Consider the following 25,367-nt stretch of genomic DNA (forward strand, 5'->3'; position numbering starts at 1 on the left):
GTATATCTATATATCTATATTGTTACGGTTCTCGGAACTGTATGCACACAGCATACAGGTGTCCCAAGTCAGTTATTCAATTAAATATATGTGCAGATGGAATCCCTCCTTATGTGTAGTGGGAAGCAAAAAAGGGTGTGCGTTGTGATGGCTTTTAGGTAGGTTTATAAATCATTTCTCCCCTTTAATTTTGAACCACAGTACCTTCCTCTTGCTCTCCGAGGCAAAATATATGTGCAGTACCTTTTTGGCGAATCCAGACACGCGTGGAGTGGGTGGGCTTCCCGGCATGGTCGAAACACCGCCCAGAAAGGGCGGACCCATGGAAGCCCCGTCCAATCAGGGCGGACAGAGATGTCAGCTTCACCAAGGCCCCTCCCCGCTGAGGGAGATCTATAAATTACGAAGCAACCCTGGGAGTGAGAAGCGTTGGAGTGCGACAGTTCGTCGGCTGGTAGCGAAAGAAAGGAGGAAGGTTGTAGAGTGGTTGCGCTCTTTGGGGGTTGTTCGTTTTGTGTGTGAGAGAGCTGGGAAGACCTTGACCCAACCTTGACCGGGTCTCTCGTTGGGTCCTGTCTGCAGCCCTGATCCCTGCCTTGGACTCCGCTCTACTTGACCCAGGCTCCTTCGCAGACACGGTCTCCATGCGTGCGGCCGTGGACCGAGCCGCATGACCATTGACAGGTGCCACACCACGGAGCATCCCTTCCCTCCAACGTTCAGGTACCCGAAAGAACTGCGACCTCAGCTCACCTCCCTCTCTGGCTGTGGGGGTCCTTTGCCATACATCTGGGTTTACTTTCGTCTGAGTGTGCGTCTGAGTGTGTGGCGCCGTATTTAAGTAGAATTGCATGTGTTTTTATTTGATCATTGTAAATCTTACCTGTTTTCTTCCCACGTAATCTGCTCTGTGTCCTTCTTTTGTAAGTTGATTGTAAATAACTTATTGCAGAAATGTTCCCAATTCGTTTTTGTCTTTTCCTTCATTGGTCCAGCATGGTTTGGATCTCAGTTTAGCCGGGTCTTTATCCCCGATAATCTGTTCATTCTTGCCGGTATGTTCTTGGCAGGTCCGCTCGGCTGCATCCGAACAGGAAAGGTAGTTGGTAGAGTGATCCGGTTCGGGCAAGGCGTACCGAGGGCGTGGTTCCCCGGTAGTCGAAACCGCGTGGTTAATTAGGTAAATTGATTCACGATAAAAAGACCCTCTGCCACGCGGTTGAAGTATTGGCGTCCACGGCCAGTTCAGCGACCCGCCGCATCACGGAATTATCCGTGAGCGACGGCCTACAATTCCGGTAGTCTGGTGGGAGATGATGTAACTTCCCCCACCTTGTGGTCGTTCTCGCCACCGGACCCCGGCCCGCAACAATACATATATATATATATATATATATATATATATATATATATATATATATATATATATGTATGTATATATATGTACAGGGGGCTGCAAAAGTAGGTATACAGTAATGAAAAACAAAACATGCGCACAAAACGTATTTTATTGATTATATACAATAAAAGATGTATTATAGAAAAAATTACGAAAATAAAAATATTAAAAATGGTAATAATGATTTTAATGAATTAAATGAATTCTCGTATTAAATGAATCCTCGCACCACTATTATAATACTGGTAATACTGGTATAATCCTTACTGTGTACCTACTTTTGCTGCCCCCTGTATATATACATTCAGGATTAGGCTAATGATGTCTGGCTGCCCCTCTCCCTGAAACACAGAAACACTCCTCAGAGAGAAACATTTATGAACTAAAAGTTACTTCAAATTGTAGACAAGAGATTACATCTTCACACATATAAAGTGCAGATCGTGCATCATTTCAAACCAGGATTTACCCAATTAAATATTTTGAATAAATCAATAATTTGTTGAACTTATTTTACTCTCTTCTTTTCTTTAAGCATCAGGTGCATACAAGTACAACTTGAAACAATCCTTATGTAACCTCCCATTTTTTGAGCTCTTTTAACCAGCACAAGAATAAAAGGCTTCCTTTCCCTTTTTTCTGTGGTGGTATTTTTACCAGGGGGTTGCAATAGTTTTAACTGAAGCTCTACTCAATCAATTTGTTTGAAGCCTTTTATTAGTGTTTTGGTTGGAGAACATCAATCCTTTTTGTATCCTTGTACGTATTATATTATTTTGTATTCACGATACCATTTGTTTCTGGAATAATTTTAACAAGAATATTGATCTGGTTTTTATTGATCAATGAGAAGCCTTTGATTACATTGCCCCTATATATTTTAGAGGGTTTTGGCTTTGGCTACGTTTTTATCTCCTATATTAAACTCCAACACTGCAACATGTCTTAAAATTATTCAAATGCTGTGTTTAGCCCTTTGCTGCACAACTGAAAGTATGGCAGAGCTGCCCATTGTCTGGACTCCTGTACTCTCTTGCTATTGAACCTCTTCTACTCCAGTTGCACATTCACATTTCAAGCTTTCTCTATTCTCACTGCATTTCTATTCTCACTGCACCACTCAGTTTCTACCTATGCAGACGATATCTGTGTTTTTGTGAATAATAACGCTGATGTAACCGCAGTGATCCATACTTGGGAATCATATTGTCGGGCTTGTTCATGTTAAGTAAATTGTAATAAAAGTGAAGCCCCTTTGGGTAGTGCTTGGAACCAGCCCGCAAATTGCCTTACCCGGGGAATGTAGCCTCAACATTGTATACAAAAAAATGTAATGGCACCAGAATGGTGTGAACCATGTTAGAGTCTTCCTGGGGGATCCAACCTTTGAACTGCAGAATTGGGCAGGATTACTGGATAAGGTAATGAAAAAGTTAGGCTGCTGGAAAGGACTTCTTTTACAGCTCTCCTCTGGCAGAAGGGACTTGCTCATCAACAATTTGATTGCCTCAATGCTATGGCATAAAATGATGTGTCTGCAACCTCCTTAAAACCTCGTAGCCATGCTCCAAAAGAAGGTCATCAATTTATTCTGGAATGAAAAACATTGGTTGTGACCTGCAGCGGTTTACTGCCACTCGACAAAGGTCGTTTGGGCCTAATTTACAGTGCCTTCAGAAAGTATTTACACCCCTCAACTTTTGTTACATTTTGTTCTGTTACAGCCTGAATTTAAAACGGATTAAAATTAAATATTTTTTTGTCACCGATCAATACAAAATAACCCATAATGCCAAAGTGAAAAACATGCTTTTAGAAATTTTTACAAATTAATTAAAATCGAAAAGCTGAAATGTCTTGCATCAATAAGTGTTCAGCCCCCCTGAGTCAATACTTTGTAGAAGTGCCTTTGGCGGTGATTAGAGCTTTGAGTTTTCTTCGGGATGTCTGTATCAGCTTTGCACATCTGGATTTGGGGATTTTCTCCCATCCTTCCTTGCAGATTTGCTCAAGGTCTGTCAAGTTGGATGTGGAGTGTTGGTGAACAGCAATAATCAAGTCTTTCCACAGATTCTCAATGGGATTCAAGTCTGGGCTGTAGGCTGGACCACTCAAGGACTTTCACATTCTTGTTCTGAAGCCATTTCAGTGTTGCTTTGGCTGTATACTTGGGGTCATTGTCCTGTTGGAACATCTTTACTGCAGTCTAAGGTCCTTTGCACTCTGAAGCAGGTTCTCCTCAAGGATTTGCCTGTAGTTGGCTCCATTCATTGTTCCCTCTATCTTTATAAGTCTCACAGTCTTTGCCACTGAAAAGCATCCCCAAAGCATGATGCTGCCACCACTATGCTTCGCAGTTTGCATGATGTTTGATGGGCGATGAGCTGTGCTCAATTTCTGTCTGACTTTGTGCTTTGCATTTTGGTCAAAGAGTTAATTTTTTGTCTCATCAGACCACAGAATCTTTTGCCTCATCCACAGTCTTTCACGTGACTTTTTATAAGCTCCAGGTGTACTCTCATGTGCCTTTTTCCCAGGAGTGGCTTCTGTCTGGCCACTCTCCCAGAAAGCTGACATTTGTGAAGTGCTGTAGAGACTGTTGTCATTCTGGCAGGTTCTGCCATCTCAGTGAAGGAACTCTGTTGTTCTGGCAGAGTGATCATTGGGTTCTAAGTCACCTTCTTGATAAAGGTCATTCTTGCCTGGTTGTTCAGTTTGGTCGGACAGCCAGCTCAAGGAAGAGTCTAGGTAGTTCCATATTCTTTCCATTTCCTAATGATGGAGCTCATTGTGCTCTTGAGAACTTTCAACACTCTAGAAATTGTTTTATACTTCTCCAGATCTATGCCTCCTCACAATTCTATCTCACAGTTCTACAGACAGTTCCTTGGACTTCATGGTGGAGTTTCTCCTCTGATTTGCACTGTCAACTGTGGAACTATATATATATAGAAAGGTGTGTTTTTTTCGAAATCATATTCAATCAATTGAATTGGCCACAGATGGACTCCAATCAAGTTATAGAGACATTTCAAGGATGATCAAAGGAAAATGGATGTATCTGAGGTCAATTTGGAGTGTCATAGCAAAGGAGTTGAATACTTATTGATGTGACATTTCAACTTTTCATGCTTAATTAATTAGTAAAGATTGAAAAAAAAGTGTTTTCACTTTGTCATTATGGGGTAGTTTTTGTAGATTGGTGAAATTTTTTTTGATTTAATCCATTTTAAGTTCAGGCTGTAACACAACAAAATGTGAAAAAGTCAAGGGGTGTGAATACTTTCTGAAGGCTCTGGATAATGTGCTTCTAACTTCGTTATATCCACTAGTTATTGTACATGGGAATGAATGAAACCTTGCTATGGAAACCCCTGGCCCACTGCCTGTTACAACTTGCAGGCAAACTTATATGTTCCTGGGAACTTTTTGTGATGTACCTGCGATACATTGACTCACCTGTGCTAAGTGCTTTCTACCAAGGTGTGTTGAACGCTCGCTCGCTCTCTCTCTCTCTCTCTCTCTCTCTCTCTCTCTCTCTCTCTCTCTCTCTCTCTCCCTCTGCCCCTCTGCCCCTCTCTCTGCCTGTCTCTCCTCGTCTCACAAATTATTTCTGCATCAGTCTCACCGATTGAGCAAAACGTCTCAATCACCATCTTTGCATAAACTCAGATATGTGGAGAACATTTTTGCATCACATTTGCCAGTATTTAAGAGATGATTGGGCCTGTCGGTCCATTGCACCAAATTTGTGTGGGTCTCATAAATGTTGGAATTCATGATGATAAGTTTTTTGTATCACACACCCCTTTGGAAAGCCCCACACCAAAGTCCTGCACTCCTGTACCAAAACTGTTATTGGTGTCCCTTTATCTATCTATAATTCCAGCAATTTCTGTGTGTGTGTGTGTGTGTGTGTGTGTGTGTGTGTGTGTGTGTGCGTGCGTGCGTGCGTGTGTGTGTGTGTGTGTGTGTGTGTGTGTGTGTGTGTGTGTGTGTGTGTGTGTGTCTGTCTGTGTGTCTGTGTGTCTGCGACCGCTGTTTCTCGACAACCACTGGTCCGATCTCATTGAAACTTGCCAGGAATATTGCTGGGGACCTGTGGATGTGCCTTTTCAAGGTTTGATATTAATCGCACAAGTGGTTCCCAAGTTATGGCCATTTACTTACCAAACCAATGACAGGACACGGTGCTATGACATCACGATTGACGTCACAATTTTTTTTTTTGCACGTATCACAATTGACGTCACAATTCTTCTTCTTCTTCGTTTGATATGACGTCACAATTGACCCTGGGGACCTGAGTACATGCCTTTTCAAGGTCTTTTCAAGGTACGGGCACGCACGTACGGGCATGCACTCGTTTTTAATTAATAGTATTTATTAACATTTGCTTTGTTCCAATGTTATCATTGCTTTTATTAATTTTGTAATTAGAATACACGCCGCAGAAGGACGTATTTAGCTGCTCTATACACCTTAGCATGGCATGCATTTAAGACGTGGGAATTCTTCCAGATTGTTTGTAGTTAATTTGCCATATCATCTCAGCAGGTCATGACGATCATTTTGGTGTTTCACATTCCACATCAGAACCCTCCAGTTGAACTCAACAAAAAAACATAACACACACACACACATTTGTAGTAGATGAGTTGGCCTGTTGGTCTGTGAGACGTAGAAAATGAAATGCATGAACCAATTGGTTTTGATATCGATGATGGAAAATGTCACATTTTGTGGATACTTTATGAGGAAGAAAAATCTGGTGATCTAGTCTACAAGTCGGAGTGATATTTTGTTCTTTGTGGAGCATACACTCAATTTGGCAGCATATATTGTCATAGTTCTGGCTTGTAAATAGTTATTGCAGCAGAAATAAAATGCAGTAAAATTTCCTTTCCAAGGGCACTCTCATTTTCCACCTTTCCATTGGCATCGATTTATAGTCTCACCTGCCCTCTACCGGATGTTTACAGATGGAAAAGACTCCAAAGTGGAGTGATGAATGCAACATCATGGTTTGGTGAGCAAGACGCAATTCCATGGTGCCAGCGACGGCGCAGTCGACCAAGCTGTAGGGATTTGCACCACAGAGCCGGCTGGTTTGGGGGGTATCAGCGCAGCTGGACTCAGTTGAACGTGAGCAAAGGTTTTATCCCTCAAAAGTGAAAGCTGACCCCGGCAGTACCATATTGACATCCAAACCAGCCTGCTCTGTGGTGCAAGTCTTTGCAGTCCTGGTGATGTTGTGCCACACCAACAGCCTTTCCACCACTTTGTGGCTCAAGAGGGCACAGCATGAAAATGGTCCATGGGTTATCACCTGGAACAAGAACTCGACTGTTTTGTTTCACCAGATGAATTGGGAACCAAGTCACTCTATTCCCCTTGCCTCGGCACCTTTAATGAGTTGGAATTCAAGCTCCAGCCTTTGAGCTGACTCCAAGGGGAAGATATAATTAAATTTTAATTAGAAGCTCCCAACCTTAACTTTCACATGTTTTTCTGTTCTTTTTTTGTGCTTGGTGCTTGTATTTCTGTGCGCAGAGGTTTAGAGAAATGAAAAAATACGCTTGTGATTGATTATTTATCGAAGTTTGGATTTTATAGTCTCTTAATGATAAACTGTTTGATTGAGTTGAATGATTTTGATAATCTCTTTTTGTTAGTGGAATCATTCGATCTATACGAATGCTAAATCTGTGCAGTATTTGTAAATATGTTTTTACACCTGGATTACTCTGAGTAAAAACCCCATGTCAACACAATGGGTGCGACTCCGGACCGAGTCTCGAACCGACCAATGTGTCTGGAATGGCACCATGGTCCCCTCGCAATACTGAGCAACATTGAGGATGGAAGAGAGAAAAACCCCCCATAGACTGCAGAGCCCCTTCTTTAATTCTTTCCACACACATGTCTTTGATGAACAGTTGGGGACGCATGAAATACATTTTTGGGGACGATTGCAAGAGCTTGTTGTTCAGTTACCCTCAATATTGAACCACACTGAGGTCATTTGGACCTTCGCAGCTGCAGCTCATGATTCCTTTAGGCGAGTCACCTGGGCTTCTGTGGTCCTGCCAGGTCTATTCCCACATATCTTTTACAGTTGGTCACCACAATTGAGTTGGAAAAAAGAAACTTTCATTGAAATAGGTATTAGAAGTTGGAAGAGACATTTCCGTTCAACAATGCTTGTAACTTTTTCTCAGCATGATGGTTCCTTTGGACAATCATGATGTGATATAACACTCTTTGTTGGAATTGAGCAATTGCTTGATGGCACTTACTTCAATTATATATTATAATTTTTTCATGTTGTGTATAAAATATCAGTTGATCATGACGTATCCTACTATATATATATATATATATATATATATATATATATATATATATATATATATATATATATATATATATATATATATATATATATATATATCCTAATTTAACCATCAGCACAGCCGATGGATTGTAATGCTTGTGTGGGTACAATGCGGGTTGAGTGACAGAGGCATGTCCCGAGTGTGTGTGTGTGTGTGTGTGTGTGTGTGTGTGTGTGTGTGTGTGTGTGTGTGTGTGTGTGTGTGTGTGTGTGTGTGTGTGTGTGTGTGTGTGTGTGTGTGTGTGTGTGTGTGTGTGTGTGTGTGTGTTGCGCCTCTAGTCGTGCGTCCCCTTGGTGCACGGAACGTGTCGGGGAAAAGTGCAGCGACAGACATCACAGCGACTCGGCCAGCCGACGTCAAAGTCGAGCCGCCTCGTGGCAAGACGTGTGTGAGCATCCAGCCTGCGTGTCTTGAGGCAACGATGGCAGCGCTTTACCAACGCTTGTCGAGCAAAATCAACACTTCTCACTCCTTCCCTCTCGCAGCTGAGGCCAGCCGGCTCCTGAGCACTTCACAGGCCGAGGATGGCACAGGGACGGAGGTGAAGGGAGGACAAGAAATGAAGAAGACTCAGCCAAATCAATCGCAATGCAACAAGGTGTCCAAGCACGGGAATCCGGCACGCTCGGGCAGCATGAGTGAGGAATACGTGAGTGAGGGCTGGGCCGGGGAACGACACGAAGAGGCCAGAGAGAGAGAGAGAGAGAGAGAGAGAGTGTGTGTGTGTGTGTGTGTGTGTGTGTGTGTGTGTGTGTGTGTGTGTGTGTGTGTGTGTGTGTGTGTGACCAGGATGTATCAACATATTAGACTGTAAATAACTAATTAAATCCACATGATTTGTGCACAAAGTGTAGGTTTATGTGTCTTCTCTGATTGAGTTATTGATGTACTATGACTACTATAAACAAGCATGACTGTCTTCATAAATGGATGAAATCAAATGAAATTGAAAAAGAAACAATTTCTTTTGCTGGCCTGTGGAATTCTTCATGGTTTGTTTGTTTTTTTAAACTAAAAATGAGTGAATATTTGTGTTTCCAGTGCATTTTGTCACTATTTCTGATATCAGGCCCTAAACGAGTAAATTATGACTGTTTTACAGCTTTCTGCATGAAGAAGGCAAATGTCCTAATATTAACTTCGTTTTTAATAAAACACGATCAGGGAGTTAGGATGTGTGAAGTGTTACGAAAGGTGCTGTTGTGAAGGATGTGAAACAAGTGATGCTGTCTCCAGGATTTATCTGTGAAACTCGAGGTGTAAATGTGTGCCAACTCTGTCCACCCGCTGGGAATTACTTTTGGAGCACCACACCATGATGTATTGAGCTATTGCACCGACTACCTGACCCCACCCGCTGTGACTCACCCACCCCTCACTAACCCAACTCACCCTCCCCACCCTCCCCTTGACTGCAAGTCCCAGAAGGATAATTGCTCTGCGTGATCGCACCTGGGGTACAATAATAATGCTCTTGCATTTGTAACTACACATTAAATACGATGAATCTATAATGGCCAGGTAAAATTAATGTTTTAGTGCTGTGTTGCTTGGTGGTAGCTAAATCTTTGATTTTAATTTATTTGGCAAAGTCCTGCATTTGCTGAAAACTGCCTTTTCGGAAATGATTCTGGCAAGGTTATGTCATCATCAAGTGCCTTCCTTTAGAGAAGTTCATGGCATCATGAAGCACCTTCCTTAAGGCAGAATCACTGTCCTTAATAAAAGTGATTAGCCTCAAAAGTGGTGAGATAGAATCTCATCTTTAACTACAACTAGATGACGTGTGAACCCGTTGGGTTCCCGTTGTGACAGCAGTTGATACAAAAAAATCATTTCAAAAAAACAAAACTAAAAAAAACAAAAGGATAGCTCCAGTGAACAATACCGCTGATGTTGCTTGCATTGATCAAATACTCCCGAAAAATACTTTACTTGACTGAATCGGGAATTGATTTTTTGATCCTTGTGGAGGATCTCTAAGTGTTACTCACGTTGATGTTCTTGTGGACTTTTTTGTTTCCAGCCTACAGTTTTCATCAAAACTTCCTGAAACTTGGCATATATATATATATATATATATATATATATATATATATATATATATATATATATATATATATATATATATATTTATATTCAAGCCTGGTGTTGGCGCAGTGGTTAGGGCAGCGGCTTGGGATCCAAAAGGTCCTGAGTTCAAGCCCGGTTGGGCCACTGAATTAATACACCAGGGGGTTGACTCAGCCTGTCATCCTTCCGAGGTCGGCGAAATGAGTACCAGTATACTGGGCCGGTGTATACCCCGGTTAAAATAGGTGTACCATATCCCTGTGTCGTAAGAGACGACCAGGGTTGCGTCAGAAAGGGCATCCAGCGTAAAACATGTGCCAAATCACTATGCGGATCATACGGATGATCCGCTGTGGCGACCCCTAACGGGAGCAGCCGAAAGAAGAAGAAGAGATATATATATATATATATATATATATATATATATATATATATATATATATATATATATATATATATATATATATATATATATATATATATATATATATATACCCTGCACAGACAGTAACCATCTCCGATTTTGAAAATTCCTCTCAGAAAAAAAGTTATGACGTCAAAATATCTCCGCTAATGGAAATCGCTGAAAAAATTATCTCCGAAACTAGGCAAGTTTTTTGAATTCTGTTTGCGGGAATCGAACAGGGCATTAGCAGAGATGAATTACCGCACATATGATACATCACTATGACGTCATATCAATTTTTAGAATGTCATTCCTATTTTTTGACATTTTTTGTTTCACAACCCAGAGTTTTCATCGGATCTTCGTGAAACTTCCCATGTATATGCAGAAAGCCCACGCGCAGGCAGTAACCATCTCCGATTTTGGAAATCCTTCCTCGAAAAAAAGTTGATATCATAATATTGCCGCTAATGCAAATCGCCGATACCATTATCTCCGAAACTAGGCAGGCTGTTTGCATTTTGTTTGCGGGAATCAAGCCGGGCATTAGCACAGATAATTTATCGCAAACCTGTTACATCACAATGACGTCATATTCGTTTTTATGATGTCATCGTTAAGAGGACGAGGGTCTTACCTAATTCGAGTTTGTTTAATATTTTTTTCCGTTGCTTGATTTTAATGAAACTTGATACTGCACACTGCAGGAGAATGGTGAGTAAGGTGGCCCTAAAATTTTTGCGCTATCGTGTACCGTTTTGGCTGTATTTTGGGAACATACATACATACATACATACAAGATGAGAGTTTTAGTAAAATATATATAGATAGATAGATGGCACTTGGTGGAGTGCACACCTCCACCAAGCTGAATAGTTTATGTTTTGTATCCCACCGATAGGCTGGATCTGCATCCGGACCTGACCAAAATTGAATCGGCTTGTTACTGTCACCTATCCATCTCTTCCACCATGTTTTGTTATAATCCGTCCACAACTTTTTGTGATATCATGCTATATATCGTTTTTAGCCCCATCACTCAATGGTGAAGAATCGCTTAATAAATTAAAAATTTCTCAGATCCACATCTGGATCCAGATTTTCACCAAAATCGAACTACTTCATGCTAATCACACACCCAACCTGTTCACCAAGTTTTGGCCGAATCCCTCCATAACTTTTTGAAACTGCTCACACAGACAAACAGATTTGATGTTCATACAGTTGTACAAAAATTAATCACTAAGCCTGTGCTCAATATAAGAGTAGGACAATTATAACAGTGTGATTTTTTTTCTTCAGCTCTCGGGTTGTCCAAATACAGGGTGTCCCAAAAGTCTCCATACATAGGGAAAATTAACACTTTTAGCAAAATGTAACTTTATTTACAAAACGTTCTCCACATGATTGCCATTTCTTTGTGAATACACACAAAGTCATCTCTCCCACTCATGGTGAACTCGTGTCAACAAATCTGGCGTTATGCAAGTAATTCCACTTCAAATGCGTTCCTTTAAATGATCCATGTTCTGAATCTTTTCCTTGTACACCATGGCCTTCAAGTGCCCCCAAAAGTCAAAGTCGAGTGGGTTGAGATCTGGGGATCTCGCAGGCCACTCCACGGAGCCACAGCGACCAATCCAAGAACGCGGAAACTGTTGATCCAACCATCGGTGTACACAGATGCCATAATGAGGTGGTGCACCGCCCTGCTGGAAATAACGTGGGAATTCTCCAGCCTCGTTTGAGAGGGACGGCATGATGTTGTCTTGCAGCATGTTTAGATAAATGTTGGCATTAAGATTTGTGTCAATGAAAACAGGTCCAACAATTTTGTTTCCCCATACCCCGCACCATACCATCACTTTTCCGGCACCTTTAATTTTTGATGGACTCGTCCAGTTCAGGTTGGTATCACTCCATTAAGGTAAGTTTTGGCGATTGACTTCTCCATTGATATAAAAATTGGCTTCATCAGTAAACAGGATCCCAGCTGTGAAGTTTTGCATCACCGTCCAATTTGTTTAGAGCCCATTCGCAAAATTCCAACCTCCTATCTGGGCCGTCTTCACTAATAGTCCAGGAGCAAGGACCTGAAAAAAAATGAAATCGTTCAACACTCCCTGCAGAAAAGGTTTGACTTGACAGGGTGGTAGAATAGACCCTATTGAACACCTCCAGGTAGTATGTAGTTTCAAATTGTGGTATCATTAAAATTCTACAGGCCATTATACATACCAAGGGTACTTACCAAGAGGGTCACTGTGGGCTAGCAAAATTTAGGGGGAGGCGTAACGTAAACGTGAATATCTTTGTCGAGACTCAACCAATTTTCAATATTGAGGTATCATTGGCTTCGTATTATAATTCTCTTTCAGAATATGTACAGAAATGTCGATATTCATTCAACTGTACAACTACAAGAGGTAAAAATCACAAACAAATCAAATATAATGAGCTTTTTTATATTTTAGGCATCTTTTAGAGCATACTAAGTTGTCAAGTCAAACTTTTCTGTAGTGGGTGTTGAACAATTGAATTTTTCACAGGTTCATGCTGCTGGACTAAAAAATGCTGTGTTAGTCTATTTTTTATGAAATTCTTATGGATTAGATAATTACAAAAATAAAATTTTAAAATGTCATGTTAATAATGATGGTAAAAGAGGCTGTGGGTTAACATAGTTGCTTCTCTGTGTCATTCCAGATTGAACATCTGAAAGAATCCGACTAGCCAACTGAAGCAATGGCCAGTTCAGAGAGTCCGACAGTAGTGCGACTTTTACCTGTAAAGAGACAGAAGTTGACTAACTTTCACAAGTGCATAATTTGTCAGATGGACTCAAACGAGACACTGAGGAAAGCCTGAGATACCTCCATACAGACACTTGTTGCAGCACTGGAACTCCGACGAGATGAAGTATACGAACGTTTAAAATCAGATTTTGACAGTTTGACAACCGCGGATGTTAAATGGCACTCAAATCGCTACGAAAAATGGACAAGCAAAGAAAACCTGCGTTACATGCAGAGGAGATCTGCATTCTCATCGAAACCAGCAGAAGAATCTAAGATTGGCACACAATCTGAAACAAGTTTGACGGAGACCTCCAGGGTATCCAGGTCCCAGTCAACGTCCACTGACTGGACTATGTGCCTCTTCTGCAAGAAGAAAACACACAGAAGGGTAAAGGAGATGACCATGGTCAGAACTTTCCAAGCCTGTGAAACTATTGTGCAAGCAGTGACCGCGAAGGGCGATGAGGACATGTTACGGACTACTGATGACGTCAGTAATGATCTAGTGGCAGCAGAAGCTAGATACCACAGAGCTTGCCATGCCTCATACATCACCAAAGCTAATCTGCAGTATGCTGGCTTCCATGAAGGGAGACAAGAAACTTGTTACGATACGGCATTCAAGCATTTGGCTGAAGATATCTCTGCTGACCTGAATGGTGGGAAGGCCTTTGATATGACAATTCTTCTGGACAGATACAATCATTTTCTGCGTGGACAGGGAGTGGCATTCGACAGCTACACTACCCAGCGACTCAAACTTCGACTAAAGAAACACTTTGGAGATGACATTGCCTTCCATAAGCCATATGATCTTAGTAAGTCTGAGCTTTTGTACTCAAGCTCCATATCCCTTCAAGATGTCATCAACTCTGCCTATCAGTGTAACACCGCAACAACCACAGGTGTACCAAGAAAACTGCCCACAGCAGCGATGGATGATTGCGACAGGGTGAGTCTGCTGTACCACACTGCGAAACTCATCAAGTCGGAGATCAATGAATGTCAAGGCATATCAGTCCGACCACCTAATATCATGGATCTAAACCTGACAAAATCCAAATCTGTGATACCAGACAGTCTTTACTCAGCTTCCACGCACTCACAGGGTGCGACTCAAACAGTGCACTCTCAGAACTCGGCAAGAAAAAGGGTTTCAATGTCTTACTTGACAGTAAAAAGCATCAGACCAGTCTGGGACAGCTTGGAGAAGAACCCGAGCTCAGCAACAGCACTTCACAAGCATGCGAAGGCTTCATATGTGCAATGTACTCAACAACCAAGGGGGCTGGGAGGAAAGTGAACAATGTGAGATACTGGCAGTTCTGTCAAAAGGGACAAAGAAATGAAAATCTCCCCCCTACATTCGACAGCTTACAGCAACATATGAAGCGAGGAAATTACCAGGCCGATGTATGGAAGAGAGCATTGGAGCCGACACAGAGCCTTCCACCAGCAGGTGGGCATGGCTGGAAAATTCAGGATGGTGCCCTGCAGCCTGTGCTCATGACCAAAGATCCAGCACCACGGGGTCTTCTGGAGTTGATTGTCTGTCACTGCAAGAAGTCTCTATGTCGCCGAGCCGACTGCACATGCAGAACCAACCACATGCCACGCACAGAAGCATGTGCACGTATGGCAGAAGAAACTTGTGAAAATCCAAGAACAATCTTTGAATCCAGTGGTGAAGAAGACGCTGACTAAAAGTTACAACAGATGACATCTTCATGCTTCCATGGCGAATGTGATTCCTTGTTGCCAGACACAAATATTACAAACCGCTCTGACGAATGTGCTTCCGTGCAACCATGCACAACTATTATGATTCGCTCTCACTAATGTGCTTCTGTGTTGTCATGCACAGCTCCCAGTGTCGACCATTATAACTATTATCATCCACTATGATGAATGAGTAGCTTCCGTGCTGCCAGAGACAACTATTATACTCAGCTTTCACTAATGTACTTCCGTGTTGCCAAAGACAACTATTATGCTCGGCTCTGATGTATGTGCTCCGTGTTGCTATACACTAGTAAAAGACGAACGCTAAAAATAACAGTTACAGTTTTCTTCATGCGTGCCTCTGTTTGTATATGAATTTCTGCAGAACAATACTTTCTTAAGCGTTTGATTTCCAAAATGGATACATACCAGTAGTTACTGAGAAACACCGTTCACCTTCATATGAGAAGACAATTAAAAATGTCAGAAAGTTAGAATTAGTGTGATATTTTAGCTTTGGTGATGCCATGGCAAAGGCCATTTTCAAAGAACTATACATACTCTGATAGAGAACTATAATAGGAAGCCGATGATACCTCAATATTGTAAATTGGTTGAGTCTAGACAAAGATTTTCACGTTTACGTTACCCCTCCCCCTAAATTTTGCTAGCCCACAGTGACCCTCTTAGTAAGTACCCTTGGTATGTATAATGGCCTGTAGGATTTTAATGAGACCACAATTTGAAACCACATACTACCTGGAGGTGTTCTCTGGGGTCTATTCTACCACCCTGTCAAGTCAAACCTTTTCTGTAGGGGGGTGTTGAACGAATTTCCTTATTTGGCCTCATATGAGAAATGGCTGCTGGACTATAAGATGGTGGAACATTTGCATTTTGTATGGATGCCATTTTTCTTTTTTAATGATGTGCTGGATACTTGATCTGCTGACACCGCTTTCTGCAGACAATCATCGTATGCTTTTTTTGCGACTCCTTGCAAACGCTGCCAGCACCACGTCGGTTGTGCCTTCGTCAGTGGATGTTCGTGGACGTCCGTTTCTCGGTTGGTCCGCAACACTACCAGTCTTTCTGAACTTATCAATAACTTTGGCAACAGTGTCGTGTGTGATGTGCTTGCCATGTTTCCTGTTTATGTCCATGAGAACGATTTCAATACGTTCTTCTTTTGACAAAGGCATTCTTGAAGGGAATCTGCAAAAAAGAAGATATAAGCGATGGATGAAGAATTTCGGGAGACATTTTGCTGAAAGTGTTAATTTCCCCGATGTATGGAGACTTTTGGGACACCCTGTAGTATTTGTATCATAAGGCAGGAAGCTGATTCCCAAGGGTTGTCACTCTCCCACAAGCAGAAGGTTGGAGGGCTCTCTATTTTACACATTAATTTACATCGTACCTTACAGCTCCTGCCTTGTTTTACCTCTATGCTTCTCAAGACATCTCAGATCGCACATCATTGCTTTGTTGAATTTTTGCCGATCAATCTGCTGACAACAGTCTGATGGAAGCCGAGTTAACGTCCAACCACTGTACCTTTCCCAGCATTATTCATCCCAATAATTTGCCATCTTTGGGCTTCACAACGTCTTCTACAGGCCATAGTAACACGGTCTACCTTTGGAAGTATGCCACAATATCATTACCTTCTCCAAACCTTGACCACTGAGTTTTTTCAAGTAGATTCCCTTGAGATGATTTACATGCAAAATTGCCTTTGTCAAGTGATGAATGGAAGATCTAGCCTGTCCATGGATGTTTTTTTCATTGATGTTTGAAATAAAATTTGAATTTGATTCAATTTTTTTCCTGCAAACACCGCAAGTGTGTGTGTGTGTGTGTGTGTGTGTGTGTGTGTGTGTGTGTGCGTGTGCGCGTGCACGGGTGTGCGTATGCACATACATACACAGAGTGGTCAAAAATTAGGTGCAACTTTTCAAAGAGCTGTCACTCCAATTTTACTCATGTGACCCTCAAATTTTGGATGCTCATTTTAAAGACTTTTTTGTGACCAAGTCGTATGTTTCTACACAACGTCAGTTTTGTAGGGTCTATCCAAATGTAAGAATCACACAACACAAAACGATTAGACTTATTGTTGATGGGTAGGGAGACATTGGAAGTGTGAAAGACCAAATTTAAGGACACAGTGGTCGAAAACCTTCCGTGAGAAGACCAGACAAAATAGTGGCTGTAAGAGAAGCTTTGCAGGATCCTCTGAAAAAGTCAACACACCGACTTGCACAGCTGGTACAGCCACTAAGAACTTCTCACACGACCATTGGTCTGAAATGATCTGAAACTGTGTCCGTACATGATACAGTTACTGCAGCAAGAGACCGAAAGAAATATAAGAGAGAGGTCGGAATTTTGCACCGCCATTCCCCAGAAGATCGAAGAAGCCCACAGGATTTACAAAACATCCTCTCCAATGATGAGGCCCACTTCCATCTCAGCAGCCATGTGAACAAACTGAACACTCAATTTTGGACAGAACACCAACTGCACAAACATATGGAACAACCAGTTTCTGTAGCGTAGGTAACTAGCTTAATGTGCTGGATCAGACGTAGCAGTATAATAGGACCTTTCTTCTTTGAGAACGAAGCCAGACAAACAGTGACGGTCAACACCGATAGATGCGTGGACATGCTGCAGAGATTATTCCTTCCGGTACTGAGAAGGAAGAAATATGTCACTGAATTCCGTCATCTTCCAGCAAGAAGGTGCACCACTTCATGCGTCTAATGGTGCTTCGGAGTTTTTGAGACAGCATTTCCTGGGTGATCGACTCATTTCACGAAGGACGGACAGGACAGCCCAGGACCTCCATACTCCATGGATTTGTCTCCTCCCTATGTGGAAATGTCAAAGCTAAAGTCTCTATGAGGACAACCCACACACACCGCAGAGGGTGAAAATCACATCAGAATGGAAATCATACGAGTACCAGCTCGTCCTCAGCCAAGTCATCGAGAACTTCAGTGTCCGTGTTGCAGCCGTCATCCGCAGCTGCCATTTTTGCAATTGCTTGTGCTTGGATTTTGCACTTCATCTACTACCAATTGCTTGTGTGAATTGCTAAACGACTAATTGCTCCTTATTGCTTGTTGAATCATTTTTCACTCTAACAAAAATTTAACTAATACTGGCTATTATTAGACAAAATAAACAAAATCGACCAACAATAAAAAGTTGCGCATCATTTTGCTCAACCCTGTTTACATACCGTATGTATTATTTAGTTTTGTCAAGTCGACCATTTCTGGTGACATTCATGATTAGAGTTATCCAAGCATCCTTATCCTGCACTGCTTCCCTAACAAATTGGTCGCAGCATTTGCCCCACACATTCAGCACATACAGGTCTGCCTCGTCCTCTTCTTCCCTCAACCAGACCCATCATGGGTAGGGAGGCCATGGGTTGTCCATCTTCCTCTTCTTGCTTCAACCATAAACATACCCAGCAGAGTTGATTTCTCCAGACTTTCATTTTCTGCACGCATGATGTGTCCAAAGTATGACGGTTTATGTTTTAGCATCAGTGCTTGTAATGTACATGAGGGTCTAATTTCTTCAAGCACTGATCTGTGTGTTTCCCCACGCACGTGAAGTTAAAAGCAGGGTTGAGCAATTGGTTCACTTCTGTCTGTCTGTCTCTGTTTGTCTGTTGTCTATAAATGTCAGTTTATGATTGAGGAACGACGTCAGATCAATTGAATGTTATATTTTGAACTCAAATCGGAACATGAATCAGAAAACGAACCTGTAGTTTAGCAGTACATTGGCTCTGAATTTGTCCTGATCGTGCGTGTGCAGAGAGGTGTGACATTTATTTTCTTTTTTTTTTCTTTGTCTGCCTACCGAATGGCTTGGTTGGCATCACGCAAAATTGAAAATTATTCCAAACAGGAAACATACTGTTTTTAAGGATGCCATGAAGGACACAATTACACAAGCAACAAGCATGAATAACTCACGTAACGTGTCAAATAAGGTGGTGTAAAAGACACTGAAACAATGGCAGTAAATTTCTGACTTCTTATTCTACAACCTCTAAAGTCGTTATTTGATTTAAATTGAATTATATACTTGAACACTAAAACCCAACACACCCCTTTTTGGCACTTTCAAAACCATTCTGTTTCGCTCAGTTGTTGAATTAATACCAGGTGGGGTTAACTCGACCTGTCATCCTTCCGAGGTCGGCAAAATGAGTGCCAGCTTGCTGGTATCCTGTGTCGGAGTGGCGACCCGTCCAGGATTGTGCCCAACAACCAAGGAGACTGCTTCGGCAGCACCAACACTGCACAGAGTATGGTCCCAATCTCCTCCTCCTCCTCTGTTTAGCAGTACTACATATTACGGCATTTTACGTCATCACAACCAATCAAATTTGACGATCGTAGACTCCATCCATGTCCTCATTTCTCAAGACAGCGCGGATGGGGTATATTCTATGAACTCTCTTATTCCTCTTGCAGTCTATGGAATTTTTTTAGTATCCGTCTCCAACACCACATTTCAAAACTATCAATCTTCTTCCTTTCTTTATTTTTCACTGTCCATCACTCAAATCCATACATTGCATTACTCGCATTCACCAACCTCTTCTTGCATTGTTACGTGTCGTTTCCACATCTTTATCAATCCTGACATTGCTGTTTTCCTCAATGCTAACCATCTATTAATTTCCTCTCCACATTATCCACACACTTCAATTTTAGAACCCAGGAAGATGAAACTTTCCACTATTTCCACATGATTGTCTCCCAACCTGAACAAGTCGATCTTCTCAGTTACCGCGGCTTTAGTGGTTTTTTTAGATTCCAATAAAGACCAGCTTTTCACTTCTTCGCTGTCTGCAATAGTTTCATCAAGACCTCTTTACTTTCTGCAAACAGAGTGGTATCAACAGCATACCATAGGTTGTTGATACTGTATATCTTCCTCGAATACTGACTCCAGCCTCTGTCATTCCAGTTTGGTTTCCTCAAGATGTACTCACCATACAGATTGAACAAGTAAAGAAAGAGAATGCACCCCTGTTTAACCTCTTTTCCAATTACAAACCATTCTTTCTCTCCATACTCTGTTCTTGCTGGAGCTTGTTGTTTCATGTACAGGCTTCTTATTAGACATATCAGGTGTTCCGACATCCCCATCTTTCTAAACAGAATCCACATCAATTCATGATCAACACTGGAAGAGCACCTCGGTAGATCGCATACCTCCACCAGGCTGATTAGTTTACATGTTGCATCCCACTGATAGGCCGGATCTGGATTCCGACCTGAATTAAAATTTAATCAGCTTGTTCTTGCCATCTAACTATCTCATCCACCAAGTTGCTTCAAATTGTAGACCTCCATATATAGTGTAGACCACTATATAAATCCAAATCCGTCCATAACTTTTTGAGATATCGTGCTACATCTCGTTTTAGGTCTATCAATACCGGAAGTGAAAAATCGCTTTAATAATCCAGATCTTCACAAAAATCTAATCATTTCGTCCGTGTTAGATTCCAAAGTTCTCCACCAAATTTCATCCGAGTCAGTCCACAACTTTTTGAGATATCTTGTTCACAAACAAACAAACAAAAACAGACAGGGGTGAAAACATAACATCCATCCACCTTCGGTGGCAGAGGTAACAATCGAAACTTTTGCTATCTAATCTATATATACCATATATAATCTCTGCTAGTTCGTCTTTTTTTCCATTTGGGCTGGGGCTTCCCAGTTTAGGGAGGCGGGTTCCCCCATTCAGGGAGGGGCTTCAAAATCGCATTGCCACCATTTTGTTTGCTCCATTTTTGGCTCTTTTGTAAAGCTCACACTTTCTTGCACTCTCATGACTTTATCTCAACTCCAATTCAACATCTGATTTCATTTTTGGAGTCGCTAAGATGGTGTAATACTCAGTTGCAAAAAAACGGGAAGAAAATTCACGTTTTTCGACAAAAATGCATTTGAAGTGAAATTAAGGCCTGTAATATAAAGTCCATTCAGACTCCCTCATGGCTTGACCCGAACTATAATTTACTGTCTGATTTCATTTTTGGAGTCGCTAAGATAGCTTTAGTTTCAGTTTCAGCAAACGGTGAGAGGGAGGTGGGGAGGAGAGCAGGGGAGTGAGGAGGAGAGGAAGGGAGTAAGGAGGAGAGGAAGGGAGTGGGGAGGGGGAGTAGAAGAGGAAGGGTGGGTAGGGTTCCCTGCAAGGGAAAACTGAAGCCAGGGATTGAACTGCAGTCCAATTATTTTTTTTTCATGTTCCCTGGGTATATATAAATAGTTTATTTCAGGTGAGTAATAACTCTTTTCCAACTATATAATGAAACAAAACTTTGAAAAACTTTGTGCTTAATGAATTGAATATTTGGACAAACAATGGAATCTAATATGTTTTATAAATAACTTTTGGTTTTGAGGAATTTTTGATTTCTGAAGTGTATTCAATGTAAGTCAGTCAAAGCAGGCTCCCTCCCTCTCAAGTCAAGTCAATCCAATCAAGTCAAACCTCCCAAGTCAATCAAGTCAAGGCAGAAGTAAGCCACTCCACACCCTCTCCAACCCCTCACTCTCCACCTCCCTTCTCACCCTCTGCATGATCCTCTCCCCCTCTATCCTGATCTCGCGAGTGAAGCATCAGATATGAAGAGGGGCGGTCCAAATGCCATGCACGTCTCTGCCCTTGGTTTTCCCATGGGTGCCCCACTAGTAAACAAAATTTGTCGTTTGTCTGTCTGTATGTTCAGGTTTTTTGCAAAGACTGCTGGGCCGACAACCACCAAATTTGGTATCCAGACCAAGTCCGGCCAGGGGATTGTCCTCATGGTATTTTCATCCACCACCTCAGCCTTTAAATACCTCAAAGAGCCTGAAGACCTTTAAAACCCTGAAGGCATCGAAGACCTCAAAGACACTTTGAGACCCCGATGAACTTTTAGACCCCGAAGACCCCTTCCAGCCTTCAGACAGATTGGACAGCTTGGGCACTTGACCATTTAGAGCTTAAGACCACTTGGACCTTTTTAGACTCTACATGCTTGAGAGTTTCAGCGCTTTTGACCCCTGAGACACCAACTACAACTGGAATGTACCCTTTCGACCATCTATAACCTTTTAAGCACACACCACACAAACATTTACACACTATAGTCTTACAAAACACAGACTATACTTTTGTCAGCAAGTAATGCACAAACTCGACCCACTCATCGGGTGGGTGCTCTGCTATCTATATCAATTATTTAGTCGGGAGGCCGCCGGAGGATATATTTTCTTCATGTTGAAGGCTTCATTCATGGACTAAATAGTCCTCATCGAGGCCAAGCCTGAATAAAAGAACTGCATTCATAGAAAATCAAGGAAAGAGAGAATTGTCTAAGAGTTTTTGAGGAAGTAAAATATCTGCTTTTTTTAAAGGGGAATGTCGTAAGTGTTTGGGAAGACGTGAGAAGCTGAAGAGTTCCAGAGTTTGGCAGTGGAGGGGAAGAAACAAACATCGTCGTGGCCCACCCTTGAATTGCCAATGGCCACACAATCATCATGTGATGTAGTGGCTTGTCGAGTATTCCTTGGTTTTGCTCATGGTCGAGGTACACAAGCAGGAAGTTCTTGCGAGCAGAAACCGAAGTAATATCTGTAGAAAAGAGAAAGATAGCCTACTTTGCGGCGTAATTTGAGCGGGCGAGTGTTGAGGTCACATTGGTGGAGTGGACAAGTCGAATAACTTTGGATTCAATTCTGTCCAGTAAGTATATGGAGCTGAAACCTCCCCAGATGCGAGAGCAGTACTCCATACAAGGACGAATACATCCTTGTAATAGTTGGAGCAACTGTTCAGAGGAGAAGAATCGTCAACATCTGAACAAGACTCCTAATTTCTTCGAGGCAGACGAAGCGATTTGCGTAATGTGTGGATTCCAGGATAAATTTGAAGTTTCAGTAATACCTGGAAGGTTTATTGTATCACATGGTGTAATTGTTGACCTTTCAAAGGAGATTAGGGAGTTGAGAGGAGGTTTAGAGAGAGAGAGCGAGAGAGGGAGAGAGATGAAAATAAATTGAGTTTTTGAAACATTAAACTGAACTTGATTACATTTGCCCCACTGGGAGATCTTGTCCACATCCGAATTTAAAGAGGTGGCTGTGATGAAACGAGATGTAGATCGAGTGAGGGAAGATGGGACAGGGTACATGCGATAAACACGATGGGCACTACAGGGACTTTCAGGAAGGAGAAAAGGGAATTTGAAGTAGCTGGGTTTGGGGTGGATTAACGGGGGTAGAAAAGGTCAAGATTTTGGATGGGGGAAGATATGAGATGGTGATGAACAGCTGTTTTGAAGACCTGGAGGGAGGAGTGGGATTGATGAGAGTTTCTTATTAATGAAGTCTTATATTTTGCGTTGAATGATCTTTCGTTATATCTTGCTAGCATGTGAAATCAAGGCAATGGTTCAGTTATTTGAACATTCTCTTGATATCCCCTTTCTTTGGCAATTGTATGTCGACTGACTAACTTCCAAATTTTTCTCCGGACAATCCTGCTCCAGATTTGTTTATGGATAGCTGTTAAATTTTGATTTCATCCTCCCCAACTACCTCCAAGAGTTATTTTAGAACTTCATCAGCACCTGATGCTTTTCCATATGCCAGCTCTTTCAAGGCTCTACGTACCTCACATTCTATCACTATTGGTTTTTGCTCATCGTCTCTTTCTTCGAAAGTCTGCCATCATATTGCTTTCTGGGTTGCATCGAGTTTCGGTATGGTCCTGCCATCTTTCTTTCAACTTTTTTTCTGTCAGATCTTTTCCTGCACTACTCTTTAGGACCCCAACCCTCGACATAAACTTTCATGGGTTCTGATCTTTTTAAACATCTCTTGTTTTCCCCACTTTGTTGTCACTTTCTATCTCTTACATGTCTCTGAAATATTTATCTTCCTTTTTCCGAGCTTGTTGTTGGAATTCGGCATTTTTCTGCTGAATATCCTTTCTTGATGTGCCTTTGGTTTTCATCTCTCTTCTTCTGTCTGCAATATTTACTTCCTCTTCTGACAGCCATTTGGCCTTCTTCCTTCTGCTTGCTTTTGGGATGGTTTTTGGCCTCTTCTTTTACAGTCTTCAATCTCTTGCCACAATTTGTCTAGCATTCTGTAAACCAAGTGCAGCTCCACAAAATGTTTTTTGGGTTTTCTTTAGCTTTATTGCATATTATTTTAGATATGTTTTCAAGGTCATATCTGCTCAGAGTTTTTGATTTTTTTTTCCACCTTTCTCCATTTGATTCGTAGTTTTGCCGCAAGTACTTCATTATCTATCCCATAGTCCATGCCTGACGGTATTGGTAGATTGCACAGCATTTCTCCATCTTCTATTGATGAGAATGTTATCGACCTGATTTTGATGTTGCTCATCAGGTGAAGTCCATGTGTTCACTCCTCATTTCGGTTGTTTTAACCAAATGTTTGCAATTACAACTCGATCTGCACACATAACTACAGCATTCGCTTCCATGGCTCATTTTGGATACCAAGTCAATTTCTTCCAATCTTCCAATCCAATATTTTTCTTCCAAAATTCCAAATCCAATATTTCTTCCAATCCCTGGTGCTCCTGCCTCTCCAATTTTTGCATTCCTGTCTCCCACAATAATTGAAACATCTTTAGGCATCTGTTCTATCAGTTCCTGCAACTTTCCATCAAACCCCTCCTCATCTTCTTCATCTGCTGCAGAAGTTGGAGCAGAAAATACATCTGAATGGTGGTCGTGTTCCCTGGATGTTCTTTCAACCACACTGATATTAACCTGTCATTGACTGCGTTGTCTTCTAGTACTGATCATGCCATCTTCTTCCTGCAAATTACTGCCACTTGCTTTATTTTACATGTTTTATGATAAGAAAAGATGTTTTAATCATCAGATTGAAACTCCACCAAAGCAGTCCATTGACGTTCACTTATCCAGAAAATTCCAGTTCTTGTCCTCTCCATCTCTCTCTTTAATACATCTAACCTTCCCTGATTAATTGACCTTACATTGTGTGTTCCAATTTTGTGAACGTTTGAAAAGCTCAGAGTTCGACTTTCCATTCTGGTGACCTTTGCAACCATCTTAGTGGTCAGTCATACTCATCAAAACACTTTGCTCTTCCACAGTAGCCATTTGGGTGCTTTCATATCTCCGAGCTCATCATCTGACAACAGAGCTTTATCTCCTAGATTTCTGAACATGAGCGTTTTCTTGGCATGCATGTATCGTGTCGTCCATGAGCGTCATGTGATTTGCCATTGCCTTCTTTCGGGCAGTGTCTATACTATATGGGTGATCCTAACCATTGTTCTCCATAAGAAAGTCCTCAGCTGTCTCACATTGCCCATTAGGGAGACTGATTATGTATATATATATATATATATATATATATATATATATATATATATATATATATATATATATATATTATAATATAAGAATGTTTTTGCGGTTGAGATGATCCATTCTAATTATTAAAAGGTACTGCCAACCAAAATGACCGACC

General features: G+C 41.6%; 1 protein-coding gene across 1 annotated transcript in view; it reads left to right on the top strand.

The window, feature by feature from the left end:
* The first annotated feature begins 7,951 nt into the window (after window positions 1-7,951).
* LOC147029591 (inactive dipeptidyl peptidase 10-like) overlaps window positions 7,952-25,367 on the top strand; it is a 594,191-nt gene continuing 576,775 nt past the window's right edge. The window contains exon 1 of the mRNA XM_085872742.1: window positions 7,952-8,446. Within this exon, the coding sequence (XP_085728868.1) occupies window positions 8,219-8,446 (228 nt within the window). The 5' untranslated portion in view covers window positions 7,952-8,218. The remainder of the gene's footprint in view (window positions 8,447-25,367) is intronic.

This window comes from Eptatretus burgeri, chromosome 3 (assembly GCF_056783735.1).
Source record: "Eptatretus burgeri isolate ZD-2024b chromosome 3, Ebu_testis_v1, whole genome shotgun sequence".
NCBI classification, from domain to species: Eukaryota; Metazoa; Chordata; class Myxini; order Myxiniformes; family Myxinidae; genus Eptatretus; species Eptatretus burgeri.